Genomic DNA, 18594 nt, shown 5'->3' on the forward strand with positions numbered 1-18594 from the left:
CGGATCCATCCTGTGTTCATTCCCTTTCTCTCTCTCTCTCTTTCTGTCTCTCTCTCAAAAATAAATAAACATTAAAAAAACAGGAGAATACACATTTTTCTTGAGTGCACAGGGAACATTCTCCAGGATGGACTACGTGTTAGATCACAAAACAAGTCAATAAATTTAACAAGACTGAAATCATATCAAGCATCTTTTCCACAACTGTATGAAACTAAAAATCAATTACAAGAAACAACTGGAAAAACACAAACATGGAGACTAAACAACATGCTATTAACCAATGAATGAATCAAAAAGAAATCAAAAGATAACATGAGACAAATGAAAATGGAAACACAATGTTCCAAAATCTTTGGGACACAGCAAAAGCAGTTCTGAGAGAAGTTCATAGCAATACAGGTCTACCTCAGGAAACAAGAAAAACGTCAAATAAACAATCTGTCTTAACACTTAAGGAAATAAAGAAAGAACAAAGCCCAAAGTTAGTATTAGAAAGGAAAGAATAAAGATCAGAATGGAAATAAATGAAATAGACACTAAAAAAAAAAACAGAAGGATGAATGAAAGTAAGAGATGGTTCTTTGAAAAGGTAAACAAAATGAACAAACTTTTAGCCAGACTCAAGAAAAGAGAGCCCAAATAATAAAATCAGAAACAAATGAGAAATTAAAACTGATACCACAGAAATACAAAGGAAAAGAGAACACAATAAAGTTATATACTACCAATTAGACAACCTAGAAAAAATGGACAAATTCCTAGAAACATATAATCTTCTAAGACTAAATCATGAAGAAATAGAAAATCTCAATAGACCAATTATTAACAATGAAATTGAATCAGTAATCAAAAACTCCCAATAAACAAAAGTCCAGGTCAAGTTGGCTTCCTCAAATTATTCCAACTCTTGAAGAGGAAGGAACATTTTCAAACTCACTTTACAAGGCCAGCATTACCCTGATACCAAAACCAAAGACACTACAAAAAAATTACAGGCCAATATCCCTGCTGAACATAGATGCAAAAGTCCTCAACTAAATATTAGCAAACCGAATTCAATGTCAATAATAACATGTAAAGGATCACACCCCATGACCAAGTGGGATTCATTCCAGGCATACAAGAATGGTTCAACATCCAAAAATCAATGAGATACACCAAAAAAAGCATGTGACAAATTTCAACATCCATTTATGATAAAAACCCCCAACAAAGTGGATATGCAGAGAAGGTATCTCAACACAATAAAGGCCATATATGACAAGCCCACACCTAATTTCATACTCAACAGTGAAAAGCTGAAAGCCTTTACTCTAAGATCAGAAACAACCCAAGGATGTCTACTCACCACTTTTATTCAAAAGAATACTGGAAGGCCTAGCCACAGTAATTAACACAGAAAAAGAAATAAAAGGCATCTAAATAGGAAGAAGTAAAACTGTCACTATTTGCAAATGACATGCTATTACATTAAAAACCCTAAAGACACCACCAAATAACTACTCAAATAAATTCAGTAAAGTTGTAGGACACAAAATTAATAATCAGAAATCTGTTGTGTTTCTATACACTAAAAACAAACTATCAGAAAGCCATATTAAGAAAACCAGATTTACAAGTGCATCAAAAGGAACAAAATACCTAGGAATAAACAAGGTAAGGCCATGGCCAGAGATTTAAGCAAAACAGATATAAGTAACATGCCTGATGGATAATTTAAAGAACAATCAGATGGGGGTGCCTGGGTGGCTTGGTTGGTTAGGCGTCTGACTTCAGCTCAGGTCATGATCTCACGGTCTGTGAGTTTGAGCCCTGCGTCGGGCTCTGTGCTGACAGCTCAGAGCCTGGAGCCTGTTTCAGATTCTGTGTCTCCCTCTCTCTCTGCCCCTCTCCTGTTCATGCTCTGTCTCTCTCTGTCTCAAAAATAAATAAACGTTAAAAAAAAAAAAAAAGAACAATCATATGGATACTCACTGGGCTTGAGAAAAAAATAGAAGACATCAGTGAGATGCTTACCAAAGAGATAAAAGAGTGAAAAACAAATCAATCAGAGATGAAGAATGCAATAAATGAGATCAGAAACACACCTGGTGCAATGAACAGCAGGTTAGAAGAAACAGAAAAACAAATTAGTGACCGAGAGGACAAACTAATGGAAAATAATAGAGCTGAAGAAAAGAAAGAGAAGAATTATGCAACACGAGAAATAGACTTAGGGATCTCGGTGACTCCATCAAACATAACATTCGTATTATAGGAGTCCCAGAAGAGGAAGAAAGAGAAAAGGGGGCAGAAAACTTATTTGAAGAAATAAGAGCCGAAAACTTCCCTAACCTGGGGAAGGAAACAGACATCCAGATCCACAAGGAACAGAGATCTCCGATCAAAATCAACAAAGGTGGGCCAACAGCAAGACATATTGTAATTAAATGTGCAAAATATAGTGATGAAGAAAAAATCTTAAAAGCGGCAAGACAAAGTCTTAAGGGGTGCCTGGCTGGCTCAGTCAGTACAGCATGTGACTCTTGATCTTGGGGTTGTGGGTTTGAGCCCCAGGTTGGGTGTAGAGATTAGTCAAGAAATAAAATCATAAAAAAATAGTCCTTAACTTATAAGGGAAGACCCATAAGGCCACCTGCAGATTTATCAACAGAAACTTGGCAAGCCAGGAGGGAGTGGCATAATATATTCAAATTGCTGAATGGAAAAATCTGTTGCCAAGAATACTCTATCCAGCAAGGCTATCCTTCAGAATAGAGAGAAAAATAATTTCCTGAACAAACAAAAACTAAAGGAGCATGTGACCACTAAACCAGCCCTGCAAGAAATATTAAGGGGGAGTCTTTGAGTGGAAAGGAGAGACAAAAGTGACAGTACAGGGGTGCCTTGGTGGCTCAGTTAATCATTCGACTTTTTAATGTTTTTATTTATGTTTTAGAAAGACAAAGCGTGAGCGGGGGAGGGGCAGAGACAGAGGGAGACACAGAATCCAAAGGAGGCTCCAGGCTCTGAGCTGTCAGCACAGAACCTGACATGGGGCTCAAACTCATGAACCATGAGATCATGACCTGAGCCGAAGTTGGCCGCTTAACTGACTGAGCCACCCAGGCGCCCCAATCATCCGACTCTTGATTTCAGCTCAGGTCATGCATGATCTTGCAGTTCCTGAGATTGAGCCCCACGTCAGGCTCTGCGCTGACAGCACAGAGCCTGCTTTAGTTTCTCTCTCTCCCTCTCTGTCTCCCCCTTCCCGGTGCATGCGCTCACTTTCTCTCAAAATAAATTAAAAAAAAAAAACTTAAAAGGGGTGCCTGGGTGGCTCAGTCAGTTAAGTGTCCAACTTCGGCTCAGGTCATGATCTCACTGTTCATGAGTTTGAGCGCCACATCTGGCTCTGTGCTGACGGCTCAGAGCCCGGAGCCTGCTTCAGATTCTGTGTCTTCCTCTCTCTTTGCCCCTTGCCCACTCACGCTTGGACTCTCTCTCAAAAATAAACAAACATTAACAAAATTAAATAAACAAAAAAATTCAAAAGTGACAGTATAAAGGCAGGAAATACAAAAGCAGTAAAAAATATTTCTGCATATTTCTGCAAAATCAGATCATTTCTGTAAAAATCAGTGAAGGAACTCAGACAAAAAAAGGATATAAAATATAACATACCTAAAATGTGGGGAGGAGAAAAGAATGGGTTCAAACTGGAATGACCATCAATATACATTGCTATTTGCAGAAGATGTTATACACAAACCTAATGGTGACCATCTATCAAAAACCACTAATAACCATGAAAAGAATAAAAAGAAATCCAAATATATCACTAAAAGACAATGAGCAAAATGGGGGGGCTGGGTGCCTCAGTTGGTTAAGCATCCAACTTCAGCTCAGGTCAGGATCTCACGGCTCATGAGTTCGAGCCCTGCTTTGGGCTCTGTGCTGACAGCTCAGAGCCTGGAGCCCACTTCAGATTCTCTATCTCTCTCTCTGCCCCTCCCCTCCTCACACTCTGTCTCTCTCTCCTTCAAAATAAATAAACATTAAAAAAAATTTTAAAGAAAATTAGCAAAACATGAGAGAAAGACAAGAAAGGACCAGAGAAAATCTCCAGAAACAACCACAAAACAAGCAATACAAATAAAATACGTATCTACCAATAATTACTCTGAATGTAAATGGACCAGAAGGGAGTGGCATGATATATTCACAGTGCTGAATGGGAAAAATCTGCAGCCAAGAATATACTCTATCCAGCAAAGCTATCATTCAGAACAGAAGGAGAGATAAAGAGTTTTCCAGACAAACAAATATTAAAGAGTTTGTGACCAGTAAACATGCCCTGCAAGAAATACTAAAGGAGACACTTTGAGTGGAATGGAAAGGCCAAAAGTGACAAAGACCAGAAAGGAACAGAGAAAATCTCCAGAAATGATGACAAAACAAGAAATAAAATGGCAACAAATACATATCTATTAATAATTGCTCTGAATGTAAATGGACTAAAAACTCCAATCACAAAAATAGGGTGTCAGAATGGATAAAAAAACAAGACCACCTATATGTTGCCTACAAGAGGCTCATTTTATTTTTCACTTTTTGAAGATTTTATTTTCTCAGTAATCTCTACATCCAATGTGGGGCTTTAACTCACAACCCCAAGATCAAGAGTCACATGCTCTACCCACTGAGCCATCCAGGCACCCAATACAAGAGACTCATTTTATTTATTTTTTTAATCTTATTTTTGAGAGACAGAAAGACAGAGTGCAAGCAGGGGAGGAACAGAGGGAGAGGGAGACACAGAATCTGAAGCAGGCTCCAGGCTCTGAGCTGTCAGCACAAAGCCCAACATGGGGCTCAAACTCATGAACCGCGAGATCATGACCTGAGCCAAAGTTGGATGCTTAACCAACTGCTTACAGGAATTAATTGATAATAATACAAAATAGTAGGGAACTTTACCATCCCACTTACATCAAGGGACAGATCATCTAAATGGAAAATAAATAAGGAAACAATGGCTTTGAATGACACACTGGACCAGATGGACTTAATGGATATACTCAGAACATACTATTCTAAAACAGCAGAATACACATTACTTTCAAGGGCACATGGGACATTCTCCAGAATAGATCACATATTAGGTCACAACACAGACCTCAACAAATACAAAAAGACTGAAATCATACCATTCATACTATGTGGTTCTCTGAACCACAACACCATGAAACTTGAAGTTAACCACAAGAAAAAATCTGGAAAGACCATAAATATATGGAGGTTAAACAATATGCTACCAAACAACGAATGGGTCAACAAGAAAATCAAAGAAAAAATTAAAAAATACATAAAACAAATGAAAATTAAAACACACTTCTCCAAAGCCTTTGGGATGCAGCAAAAGCTGTCCTAAGAAGAAAGTATGCAGAAATACAGGCCTACCTCAAGAAGCAAGAAAACTCTCAAATAAACAACCTACCCTTACACATAAAGGAGCTAGAAAAAGAACAAATGAAGCCTATCACCAGCAGAGGGAAGGAAATAATAGAGATTAGAACAGAAATAAATGATACAGAAACTTAAAAAATAATAGAACAGGGGAACCTGGGCAACTCAGTCAGTTAAGCATCCAACATTGGCTCAGGTCGTGATCTCAGTTTGTGAGTTCAAGCCCTGAGTTGGTCTCTGTGCTAACAGCTCAAAGCCTAGAGCCCGCTTCAGATGCTGTGTCTCCCTCTCTCTGCCCCTCCCCTGCTCACACTGTCTCTCTCTCCTTCAAAAATAAATAAACATTAAAAAAAAATTTATCCAAGGGATACGGTATGCTGTTTTGAAGGGGCACATGCACCCCAATGTTTATAGCAGCACTATCAACAATAGCCAAAGTATGGAAAGAGCCCAAATGTCCACTGATGGATGAATGGATAAAGAAGATGTGGTGTATATATATACAATGGAGTATCACTCGGCAATCAAAAAGAATGAAATCTTGCCATTTGCAACTACGTGGATGGAACTGAAGGGTATTATGCTGAGTGAAATTAGTCAGAGAAAGATAAAAATCATATGACTTCACTCATATGAGGACTTTAAGAGACAAAACAGATGAACACAAGGGAAGGGAAACAAAAATAATATAAAAACAGGGAGGGGGACAAAACAGAAGAGACTCATAAATATGAACAAACTGAGGGTTACTGGAGGGGTTGTGTGAGGGAGGATGGGCTAAATGGGTAAAGGGGAACTAAGGAATCTACAGCTGAAATCAGTGTTGTAGTATATGCTAACTAATTTGGATATAAATTTTAAAAAATAAATAATTAAATTTAAAAAAAACAGAACAAATCACTGAAACCAGGAACTATTTCTTTGAAAAAAATTAATAAAATTGATAAACCTCTAGCCAGACTTATCAAAAAGAAAACAGAAAGGACACAAATAAATAAAATCACAAATGAGAGACAACACAGAACAACCAACATCACAGAAATACAAGTAATTATAAGAGAGTACTATGAAAAACTATATGCCAACTAACTGGACATCCTGGAAGAAGCAGATAAATTCCTACAAACATATAAGCTACCAAAACCAAAACAGGAAGAAATAGAAAACTTGAACAGACTGATAACCAGCAAACAAACTGAATCAGTAATCAAAAAACTCCCAACAAACAAAAGTCCAGGGCCAGACAGCTTCATAGGCTAATTCTACCAAATATTTAGAGGTTTTTTAAAAAATTGCCTAATTAAAGCTTATCTATTTATTTATTTATTTGGAGAAATGGAGAGAGAGCGAGTGAGAGAAAGCACAAGTGGCGGAGGGACAGAGAGCAAGGGGGAGAGAGAGAATCCCAAGCAGGCTCCACATTATCAGTGTGCAGCCACACACAGGGCTTGAACTCATGAACCATGAGATCATGACCTGAGCCAAAATCAAGAGTAAGATGCTTAAGTGACTGAGCCACCCAGGCTCCCCTATTTCCACCAAACATTTAAAGAAGTGTTTATACCTATTCTTCTCAAACTATTCCAAAAAACAGAAAAGGAAGGAAACTTCCAAATTCATCCTATGAAGCCAGCATTACCCTGACACCAAAACCAGATAAGACACCACTAAAAAAGTACAGGCCAGGGGCACCTGGGTGGTTCAGTCGGTTAAGCATCTGACTGCGGCTCAGGTCATGATCTCACAGTTTGTGAGTTCAAGCCTTGCATCGGGTTCTGTGCTGACAGCTCAGAGCCTGGAGCCTGCTTCAGATTCTGTGTCTCCCTCTCTCTCCCCCGCCCCTGCTCATTCTCCCTCTCTCTCTCAAAAATAAATAAACATAAAGAAAAAAATGTAAAAATAAAATGAAACAAAAAATAAAAATAAATAAAAAAGAGTACAGGCCAACATTCCTGATGAACATGGAGGCAAAAATTATCAATAAAATACTACAAAACCAAATCTAAAAATACATGAAAAATATCATTCACCACAATCAAGTGGAATTTATTCCTGAGTTGCAATATTTGCAAATCAATCTACATGTTACAGCACATTAAGAAAAGAAAGGTTAAGGGGCATCTGGGTGGCTCAGTTGGTTAAGTGTCTGACTTCATCTCAGGTCATGATCTTGCAGTTCGTGGGTTTGGGCCCCACGTCTGGCTCTGTGATGACGGCTTGGAGTCTGGAGCCTGCTTTGGATTCTGTGTCTCCCTCTCTCTCTGCCCCTCCCCCAACTCATGCTCTGTCTCTCAAAAATAAATAAATGTTAAACATTTTTTAAAGAAAAGAAAAGAAAGGTTAAGAACCATATGATCATTTCAATAGATGCAGAAAGAGCATTTGACAAAATAGAACATCCATTCATGATGAAAACTCTCAGGAAAGTAGGTTTAGAGGGAACATACCTCAACATTATAAAGGCCATATATGAAAACCCCAAAGCTAACATCATACTCAATGGGGAAAGACTGAGACCTTTTCCTCTACAGTCAGGAACAAGACAGGGATGTCCACTTTCACCACTTTTATTCAACACAGTACTGGAAGTCCTAGCCACAGTAATCAGACAACAAAAAGAAATAAAAGGCATCCAAATCAGCAAGGAAGAAGTAAAATGTTCACTGTTTGCAGATGACAATATACCATACATAGAAAACCCAAAAGACTCCACCAAAAAATTGCTGGAACTGATAAGCAAGTTTAGTAAAGTTGCAGGATATAAAATCAACATACAGAAATCTGTTGCATTTATATATTCCAATAATGAAGCAGAACAGAAATTGAGCAATCAGTCCCATGTACAAGTGCACCAAAAACAATAAGATATTTAGGAATAAAAACCTAACCAAAGAGGTGAAAATATCTGTACTCTGAAAACTATAAAACACTGATAAACTAAAGATGACACAAAGAAATGGAAAGACAATCTGTACTCACAGATTGGAAGAACAAATATTGTTAAAATGTCTATTATCCAAAGGACAATCTACACGTTTAATGCAATCTGTATCAAAATACTAACGGCATTTTTCACAGAGCTAGAACAAACAATCCTAACATTTGTATGAAACCACAAAAGCCCCTAAACAGCCAAAGCAACCTTGAAAAAGAAAAGCAAAGCTGGAGGCATCACAATTCCAGACTTCAAGTTATATTACAAAGTGATCAAAACTGTGTGGTACTGGCACAAAAACAGACACACAGATCAATAGAACAGAATAGAACCCACAACTATATGGTCAATTAATCCTGGAGAAAGCAGGAAAGAATATCCAATAGGAAAAATAGTACCTCTTCAACAAATGGTGTTGGGAAAACTGGACAGCAATATGCAGAGGAATGACACCGGACCATTTTCTTACACCATACACAAAAATAAATTCAAAATGGATAAAAGACCAACTATAAGACCTGAAACCATATAAATCCTGGAAGTGAACACAGGCAGTAACTTCTCTGACATCTGCCACAGCAACTTCTTGCTAGATATGTCTCTGTGCCCAGGGAACAAAAGCAAAAATAAGCCCCTGGGACTATACCAATATTAAAAGCTTCTGCACAGCAAAGAAAACAATCAACAAAACTAAGAGGCAGCCTAGAGAATGGAAGAAGATATTTGCAAATGACATATCCAATAAAGGGTTATTGTCCAAAACATATAAAGAACTTATAAAACTCAACATCCAAAAACCAAATAATCCAATTAAAAATGGGCAGAAGAAATGAATCGACATTTTTCCAAAGAAGACATCCAGATGGCAGACACATGAAAAGAGGCTCAACATCACTCCTCAAATCAAAACTACAATGAGGTTTCACCTCACACCTGCCATTATGGCTAAAATCAACAACACACGAAACAACAGGTGTTAGCCAGGAAGTGGAGAGAGGGGAACCCTCTTGCACTATTGGTGGGAATGCAAACAGGTGCAGCCACTTTGGAAAACAGCTATGGAGGCTCCTCAAAAGTTAAAAATAAAACTACCCTATGATCCAGCAATCGCACTATTGGGTATTTACGCAAAGAATACAAAAACACTAATTCAAAAGGAAACATGCACCCTGATGTTTATAGCAGCATTACCTGCAAAAGCCAAATGATGGAAGCAGCTCAAGTGTCCATCAACTGATTAATAGAAAATGTGGTGTATACAATGGAGTACTACGTGGCAATGAGAAAGAATGAAATATGGCCCTTTGTAGCAACATGGATGGAACTGGAGAGTGTGATGCTAAGTGAAATAAGCCATACAGAGAAAGACAGATACCATATGGTTTCACTCTTATGAGGATCCTGAGAAACTTAACAGAAACCCATGGGGGAGGGGAAGGAAAAAAAAAAAAAAGAGGTTAGAGTGGGAGAGAGCCAAAGCATAAGAGACTGTTAAAAACTGAGAACAAACTGAGGGTTGATGGGGGGTGGGAGGGAGGGCAGGGTGGGTGATGGGTATTGAGGAGGGCACCTTTTGGGATGAGCACTGGGTGTTGTATGGAAACCAATGTGACAGTAAATTTCATATATTAAAAAAATAAATAAATAAATAAATAAATACTTAAAAAAAAAAAAAAGAAAAGAAAATGTGGTGTATACATATACAATGGAATTTTACCCAGCCATTTAAAAGAATGAAATCTTGCCATTTGCAACGACATGGATGGAGCTAGAGTATTATGCTAAGTGAAGTAAGTCAGAGAAAGACAAATACCATATGATTTCACTTATGTGGAATTTAAAACACAAAACAAACAAGCAAAGGGGAAAAAGAGTCAAGTCAAGAAACAGACTCTGAACTATTGAGAACAAACTGATGGTTACCAGATGGGAGGTGGGTGGAGGGACGGGTTAAACAGGTGATGGAGATTAAGGAGGGTACTGGTTGGGATGAGCACAGGGTGTTGTATAGAAGTGTTGAAATACTATATTGTATACATGAAACTAACATTACACTGTATGTTAACTAACTGGAATTTGAATAAAAACTTTAAAAAAGTGTGGTACTGGCAGAGGGTTAGATCTATAAATCAACAGAACAGAGTCCAGAAACAGATCCACAAACACAGCCCATTTATTTATGACAAAACTGCAAACGCAATTCAAAAGAGAAAAATTATACTTTCAACAAATGGGGTTAGAACAAATGGAATTCCATATGCAAAATAATGACCCTCAACTTAATCCTTACACCTTATATAAAATTTAACACAAAAGAGATCACAGATCTAAATGGAAAACCAATAACTATGAAACTTATAGAAGAAACAGGAAAAAATCTTCATGACTTAGGATCCAACAAAGAATTATTTTTTAATGTTTATTTATTTATTTTGAGACAGACAGAGAGAGCAAGAAGGGGAGGGGCAGAGAGAGAATCCCAAGCAGGCTCTGCACTGTCAGCGCAGAACCCAATGCAGGGCTTGAACCCACAAACCCTGAGATCATGACCTGAGCCAAAATCAAGAGTCAGATGCTCAACCCAATGAGACACCCAGGCACCCCAGACCCAGCAAAGAATTCTTAAACGTGATGTTGAAATAACCGTGTGTGAAGGAAATAATTCATATATTGGCCATTTTCAAAATTAAAAATTCTTGCTCTGTGAATAACACTAAGCAAATGAAAAGACGTGGCTTGAAGAAATATAGACAAAATATTTACAAACGTATCTGACAAAGGACTTGTGTCTGACAAAGGACTTGTAAACAATATACATAAATAACTCTCCCCAATTTCAAGAGCGAGAAAACAATCCAATTTTAAAATGGGCAGATGACTTGATTGAACACTTCGCCAAAGAGGATATACAAAAAGTAAAGAAACATATAGAGGTCTTAAACATCATCAGCTATTAGTGAAACACAAATTAAAGGCATGATGAAACAATAACTATACTACTAGAATGACTAAAATTAAAAATACTAACAATACCAGGGCGCCTGGATGGCTCAGTTGGCTACGTGTCCAACCCTTGATTTCAGCTCAGGTCACGATCAGCCTGCTTGGGATTCTCTCTCTCCCTCTCTATGCCCCTCCCTTGCTCACGCTCATGCTCTCTCAAAATAAATAAATAAACATTAAAAAATACTGACAATACCAAGTGCTGGCAAAAATGTGAAGCAACTGGAATTCTTATACATTGCTGGTGAAAATGAAAAATGATTCAACTATTCTGGAAAACAATTTGGCAGATTCTTAAAACGTTAAGCATACAGTTACCATAAGACCCAGAAATCCAATATTTATTCTAGAGAAATGAAAACATATGTGCACACAAAAACCTGTGTATGAATATTAAAGTGGCTTTACTCGTAATTGCCAAAACTGGAAATAATCCAAATGATTTTCAACAGGAGAATGGATAAATAAGCTACGGTACATCTATACCATGGAATACCACCCAGCAATAAAAAAGGAAAGAACTGACAACTTGTCTGAATCTCCAGGGAATTATGATGAGTAAAAATTTCCTCCGACTTAGGCTCAGGTCATGATATCACAGTTTGTGGGTTCAAGCCCCGCATCAGACTCTGTGCTGACAGCTCGGAGCCTGGAGCCTGCTTCAGATTCTGTGTCTTCTCTCTCTGCCCCTCCACTACTCACTCTTTCTCTCTCTCTCTCAAAAATAAACATTTAAATTTTTTTTAAAATTTTTTAAGTGAAAGAAAAACATTGGTTGGCTGTGAGCACCTGTAGGACTTTGTCTCTTGGCTAAATGAGAATCCAAAGTCTGACCAATAAAATTACTTCAGAAAAACGATCTCAAGAAAAGCAAGTTCCCTGACATATTTCATTCCCAAAGGATACTCTGACACCATGTCTCCAGCTCAGTGAGAAATGCTGTAAGAAATATCTGCAGGAGGGGCGCCTGGGTGGCTCAGTCGGTTAAGCATCCAACTTCAGCTCAGGTCATGATCTCACTGCTTATGGGTTTGAGCCCTGTGTCAGGCTCTGTGCTGACAGCTCGGAGCCTGGAGCCTGCTTCAGATTCTGTCTCTGTCTCTCTGCCCCTCCCCTGCTCGCACTCTCTCTCTCTCTCTCTCTCTCTCTCTAATATAAATAAAAAATAAACATTAAAAAATTAAAAAAAAAGAAATATCTGTAGGAAACCAGCGACTGCATTTATCACTAGGCTGTGGTTGAAGACAATTCCACCAACCACATGAAGACTCAGAAAAGAAATGCCTTGGAAGGCAAACACAGGAAACCTTTACTTCCCTGAGAACTCAGTGCACTCTCTCCTGAGGAGTAAGGTGAACCAGGTTCCTGGTTACGTTTCCCTCTGGCTGCCAGAAGCTCAAAGAGAAATCTGTAAGTCAATGTTAGTATCTGTCACACCCTAATGTCTACATTCTAACTTGGCCTTGCTGTCTCTCATTTTCCCTGATCCTAATGCTTATTTACAAATAATTTCCTATTAGGTCAGAGATTCCTAAGTCGCTCATCACGTCCATGGTTAAAAAAAAAAAAAAAAGGGGGGGGGGGGGAAGAAACAGCATACTTACCTGGGGTTTGGCCATTTCCTGATTTTCTTGGGAAAAGGCAGAGATGTGTGAAAGCTGAGCTGGAAGAATGGAAAAGTGTACAGCATATGAGAGAACCCATAAGGTTTATATGCCCAGAATTATCTGCCTAGAAATTCCCCTCACACTAGCGGGGCATGAGGCCATTCTGTGGAAGTTTGGGCAACCATGTAGTTTTCAACAACCACCTGTGTATTCTTGACTCTCTTCCTTACATGAGCATCTAACACAAAAGGGTTTTTTTTCTATATATACTTGTGTACTGACCCAGAAATTGTAATTCTAGGCATTCTACCTAATGAAATAATGTATTCTAATGCATCACAACTTCTCTGTAAGTACCTTCACCTCAGCACTGACTTTCTGAATGCCGAAGTTAATCCTGTGACTCATAATAAGCGATCAGTAAGGAAATACAAGGAGTGAAATGTTACAGACCTATTAAAAATGTTGTATGGAACTGTATGCTTTAGTATTTGTATATTTCTCTGTACGTATATCTAAATTAAGTTTTTTTAAATGTTAGAGAATAAATTTTTAAGCTGAATCACAGTAAACTTCTAAATGAAAATAAGTTAGGTTATAAAATTGCAGGAACCCATTTCAAACTGTTAAAAGTTTAAAAACGCATACCCCGAATACCCACTAAAAACTTGCTAAGAATGGACCGGACATTTAAATGCAGGGGGATAAAAATCAATTCCTTTTGATTTTCTTTTCTTCTATTTTTAATCTGTAATTCAAATGTGTTAGTATTTATCATACACCAAGTAAAATGAACTTTTAAAAACTATCATCCCCATGACGTTTTAAAGCCCCATGATCCCCCCAGACCCCGCGACACCAGGCCTCGCCCACCCCAACCCCCATGCCCCGAAGTGAGTCCACTCAGGTACCTCTTCCTTCTCCTCCTCACCTCACTGGGGCCGGCTTGCCCAGGAGCCAGAAGGAAGCCTTCGGGTGCAGATTCACTTCGGCTGGAGCATTCACACCAGGCCCCTACGCTGGGGTGTGGGCGAGGGGAGAGGGGAGAGGAAAAGGTGGGGCGCGCCTAAGGAGGCGCCTGATGAGGAGTGCGTAAGAACCCTTAGCGCAAGTCACTGTGCCGGAAAACGTGTTAAAGTCAACGTTTAATAAGCCCCATTCAACCCTGACTAGTCCCGTAACTTTGTCCACCATCATGCCCCAGAGACCTTCATTCAGTCTCCCATCACCCCACAACTCCCCGCATCAATGATCCTCCCAAATCCCCCTTCCTTCGTTCCTCCAGAACTCCCCATCACTTGGCCCATCACCCCTAGCACTCGCCCTCTCAACCCATCCCCCCTCCTCTTTCTCACCCTCTCGACAATAGATTTTCTGCTCACTACAGAGCAGACCATTAGAAGAACTGGCCCTGAGCAACACTTCCGCTTCAGGACCGACTCGGGCTCCGCAGCCTACAGGGCTGCAGCAGGCTGGTGTGCGCACGCTCAGCGGGGTCTTTGAGCCCGCGTCAGCCAATAGTCACCACCAGGCCCCCTCCCGCCGGCGGGACGCGAAAGAGATGGGGCTGGGGCGCGTGCGCCTGCGTCTGCGCCTGCGCCTCGCCTGCGCCTGCGCCTGCGCCTGCGCGGAGAGAAGATGGCTGCGCCCGCGCGGCTGCTTTGAGGTGGCCGTGTCCACCGTGTCTCTTCACCTCGCTGGCTGCCATCACCTATGGAGCAGGTGTTTATTTTGTTCTGCAGAGGCCGTCATTCCTGAGATTTCAAAAACCATTTTCCTTATGGCGAGGAGGGGAATTGCCCAATTAAGAAAAATTCTGGCAGGCAGGAATTTGGTATCTTGAACCCGAAGGGCAGCATCAGGTTTACAGGTGTAATTGAACACGAAGACGGGATGCGTGGCAGCATTGCCCAGCGTGCACAAAGGCTGGGAGGTAAGGAAAGGTCACACTGACTCCATCCAGTGGCTAGAGCTGGGGGTTTGAAGGACAGTATACAAACAAACTAAAGATAAATAAACGGCCACCTAGAACACACCCACCCCGGGGTGTAAGGAATGTGTTAAGTAGTGACTGACGAAAGGATGCTTTCTTTGGATGGGCAGGATCGAACTCCTTTCGTTGGAGGTGACAGACACGCTGACCAAAAGGAGCCGGCCACACGAATAGCTGAAGCAAAGAGCTTTCTGGTGGAGGGCACGGCAGTTCCAAAAGCCCGGAAGTGAAACCTAAATTGGTGTGTTAGAGGAACGGAAACCGTGGCAGCTTGTTGGGAGTGTAGGAGGTGTGAGGGTGGGAGAGGTGGGTGGGGCCAGATGCTGTAGGGCCTCCTCTGGCAGGAACAGAGCTCATGCTTCATTCTAGACATAATGGGAAGCCATAAGAAGGGAAAGATTTTTAAAAGACCCCTCAGAAGTAATCAAGAATTCTTGTTGATCGTGAGTCTTGCACCGCTAGAACATGAGCTTCACAGGGATGTGCTTAAGCACCTCCTGAATGACACATAGTATTCTAGACGTTGGGAATATAGCAAGGGAAGAAGACAGAACTAACCAAACAAACATTTATGGAGACAGTCTGGTTTCAAACACCCACCTACCAGCTTTGTAACCTAGGGCAGAACTCCTCTGTGCTCTTTCCTTATCTATAAAATGGGGACAATGACAAATGAATTGATACTTATCAAGGGTTTAGAACAAGACTTGGCACATAGTAAGTACTGCATGTTTTATTATTATTTAAATAAAAATAGAAATGTATATGCATAAAGGTTTTTTTAATAAGAAGGAAAAAATGGGGCACCTGGGAGGCTCAGTCGGTTAAGCCTCCGACTTCAGCTCAGGTCATGATCTCACAGTCCGTGGGTTCGAGCCCCACCTCGGGCTCTGTGCTGACGGCTCGGAGCCTGGAGCTTGCTTCGGATTCTGTGTCTCCCTCTCTGCCCCTCCCCTGCTCATGCTCTGTCTCTGTCTCAAAAATAAATAAAAACATAAAAAAAATAAGAAGGAAAAAATTAAAAGATAATCTACAGGCTACTTTGGAGAACAGGCCACAGAGGGCAAGGGCAAAAGCAGGAAAAACACTGTGGCTCCTGCCAACAAGCCCAGCAAGTGATAATGGGACTCAGACCTAGCTCAGTATCTCCTGAGTGCCACACACTGTGTGAAGCATATGACGTGACCTGCCTCAGATAGTCCCCACCATCTGTGAACACTCCCATGGCCCCCACTTGTCAGATGAGGAAACTGAGTCCCAGAGAGACTCAGTAACTTGCCCAAGGTCACAGAGTTTCCCAGGGTTGGATTCTTAACTTCTACCCAATAATATTTTTTCTTTTGTTTATTCAATATCCCCCAGAACTTTTGGAAAGTATCTGAGGGTCCTCATCCCAGAACCATTAAAACTAACCAAGGAACATTTTTACCAGAAATATGGGTGGAGCAGAGTGCTTGGGTGGTTCAGTAAGTTAAGTATCTGACTCTTGATTTTGGCTCAAGTCATGATCTCACGGGTTTGTGAGTTTGAACCCTGCATCAGGCTCTGTGCTGATGGTGCGGAGCCTGCTTGGGATATTCTCTCTCTCTCTCTCTCTCTCTCTCTCTCTCTCTCTCTCAAAATAAAATAAACTTAAAAAAATGTAGGGGGGGAGGGTGCCTGGGTGGCTCAGTCAGTTGAGCATCTGACTCTTGATTTCAGCTCGGGTCATGATCTCTCAGTTCGTGAGATGGAGCCCCCAGTCGGGCTCTGCACTGACAGCGCAGAGGCTGCTTGAGATTCTCTCCCTCTCTGCTCCTCCCTCCATCTCAAAATAAATAAATAAGCACTAAAAAAAAAAAAAGGGAATATAGATGGAGCTCCCTAGCAGGCAAAGAGAAAAAACAGAGGAGTAACTCCTATCTCTTGCTCCCTGAAGGATCAGCACTTATCAGGTACAAACATGTCAGCTCTCTAAATGCATTAGAAGGTGGGAAGTTGGAAGGGCTGGACCTGTAGGTCCCATCCCATCCCAACCTAGCCTCTTCCATCTTAGAAGCCCCGTTCCCCACCACCTTGTACACACACACCCCTGTGTTTAGGGAGAATCCTTTGGGTTGGTGGGTATTGGGGTACAGTGATTGCCAGCTCCAGAAATGTCCCTAAGGCAGTGATACAGCCCCTCAAAACTGTTTCAGAGTTCATAGTGCACATCCATAAGCTATGTGAGACCAGCTTTTCTGCGCTGAAGAGCTCAGACTCCCACTCTTTCCTGAGCATCCTCTGCCATCAGTCCCTGCAGATGCAACCTCCTCATACAGTGGTCTAAGCAGCAGGTAGCAAGGTGAAAGGGTGTGGAAAGCTAACAGGAACTGGTCCCACCACAGAGTCTGTACAATGTGATGCTCCCACCCACAGGCCCCCCACCTCACCAGTTAGACATCATTACAATTGCTCTCAATACACATTTTATCAAGGGGTGCCTGGTTGGCTCAGTTGGTAGCAGGTGACTCTTGGTCCCAGGGTCATGAGTTCAAGCCCCACATTGGGTGTAGGGCTTACCTTTAAAAAAAACATTTCATCGGGGCGCCTGGGTGGCTCAGTCGGTTGAACATCCGACTTCAGCTCAGGTCATGATCTCACTGTTTGTGAGTTTGAGCCCCGCGTTGGGATCTGTGCTGACAGCGCGGAGCCTGGAGCCTGCTTCAGATTCTGTGTCTCCCTCTCTCTGCCCCTTCCCCGCTCATGCTCTGTCTCTCTTTGTCTCTCAAAAATGAATACACGTTTAAAAAAATAAAAAAATTTTCATCAAAACTATGGAAGTGTGGCTAATTGTGAGCAACCATTTTGGACCATAAGGTGGCAAATGAGTTTGTCAGAGAAACAGCACAGGAGCCAGTTTTCTGGTGATCTTGAAGCTGCCATGCTAGCTCTGAACTACCTGAGGGGAAGAGGGATCCCCTTCCATCCTTTTGAAGCCACTGGTATTTGTAGTATATACCATCACTGGTAATATGAATCCTGAACAATAGATCAGTCTTTTCTGTCTTGGCCAATCTGAGTGTCATTAAATGGGAGACCTATGGGACTGGTTGGGGGTGGGGGTGGATAATGGTGAATGAAGGACAAATTGGGAGTGAATGGTAGCAAGGAGAGACAAAGGGTGATGGGAGGGAAGTGAACGAGTAGAGTGGAGTGAAAAGTGGGCAGCGTGGAGCAGCATGAGGAAATGACTATGCATTAGATTTTGAATTAATTTGAGATTATGGATGAGACTGAGTAAATGATGGGAAAATGAGGCATGGTCTAAGGTGACAGAAAGTGAAAGTGGAAGCAGACTGAGTGACTGCAGCAATTCAAGGCAGTGAATGTGAATGGAGTTGATAAAGCAGTAGAGTGCAAGTTGTTTTGAGTACTAAGGATCAAAGTGTGAATAAATGATGGTTTATGGAGCACGTAAGAGTGAGAGAGGTGGATTCAGGAGGAGAGTGGGAGTGAATGGAGGTAACGTGAGGCATAGAAGGAAGAATGGAGAGCACGAGGGACAGAATAAGAGGGACTGAAGATGTATATGTGGTAGAATGTGAATATATGAATCAGGTAGATTTGAGTGGTGACACTATGAG

At 40.9% G+C, this 18594-nt stretch overlaps 1 protein-coding gene across 2 annotated transcripts in view; it reads right to left on the minus strand.

Annotated features, from left to right (window-relative positions):
- ZNF182 (zinc finger protein 182) overlaps positions 1 to 14582 on the minus strand; it is a 29844-nt gene extending 15262 nt beyond the window's left edge. Inside the window, exons 1-3 of one of the 2 annotated variants that reach the window (XM_049643770.1) lie at positions 14352 to 14582; positions 13928 to 14015; positions 12994 to 13052 (exon numbers count right to left, since the gene is read on the minus strand). In XM_049643770.1, coding sequence (XP_049499727.1) covers positions 12994 to 13008 — 15 coding nt within the window. In that variant the 5' untranslated portion in view covers positions 13009 to 13052; positions 13928 to 14015; positions 14352 to 14582. Of the gene's footprint in view, positions 1 to 12993; positions 13053 to 13927; positions 14112 to 14351 lie in introns of both variants that reach the window. The other variant, XM_049643769.1, reaches the window with a different exon arrangement.
- Positions 14583 to 18594: the final 4012 nt, after the last annotated feature.

The sequence above is a fragment of the Panthera uncia genome, chromosome X (assembly GCF_023721935.1).
Source record: "Panthera uncia isolate 11264 chromosome X, Puncia_PCG_1.0, whole genome shotgun sequence".
Lineage (NCBI taxonomy): Eukaryota > Metazoa > Chordata > Mammalia > Carnivora > Felidae > Panthera > Panthera uncia.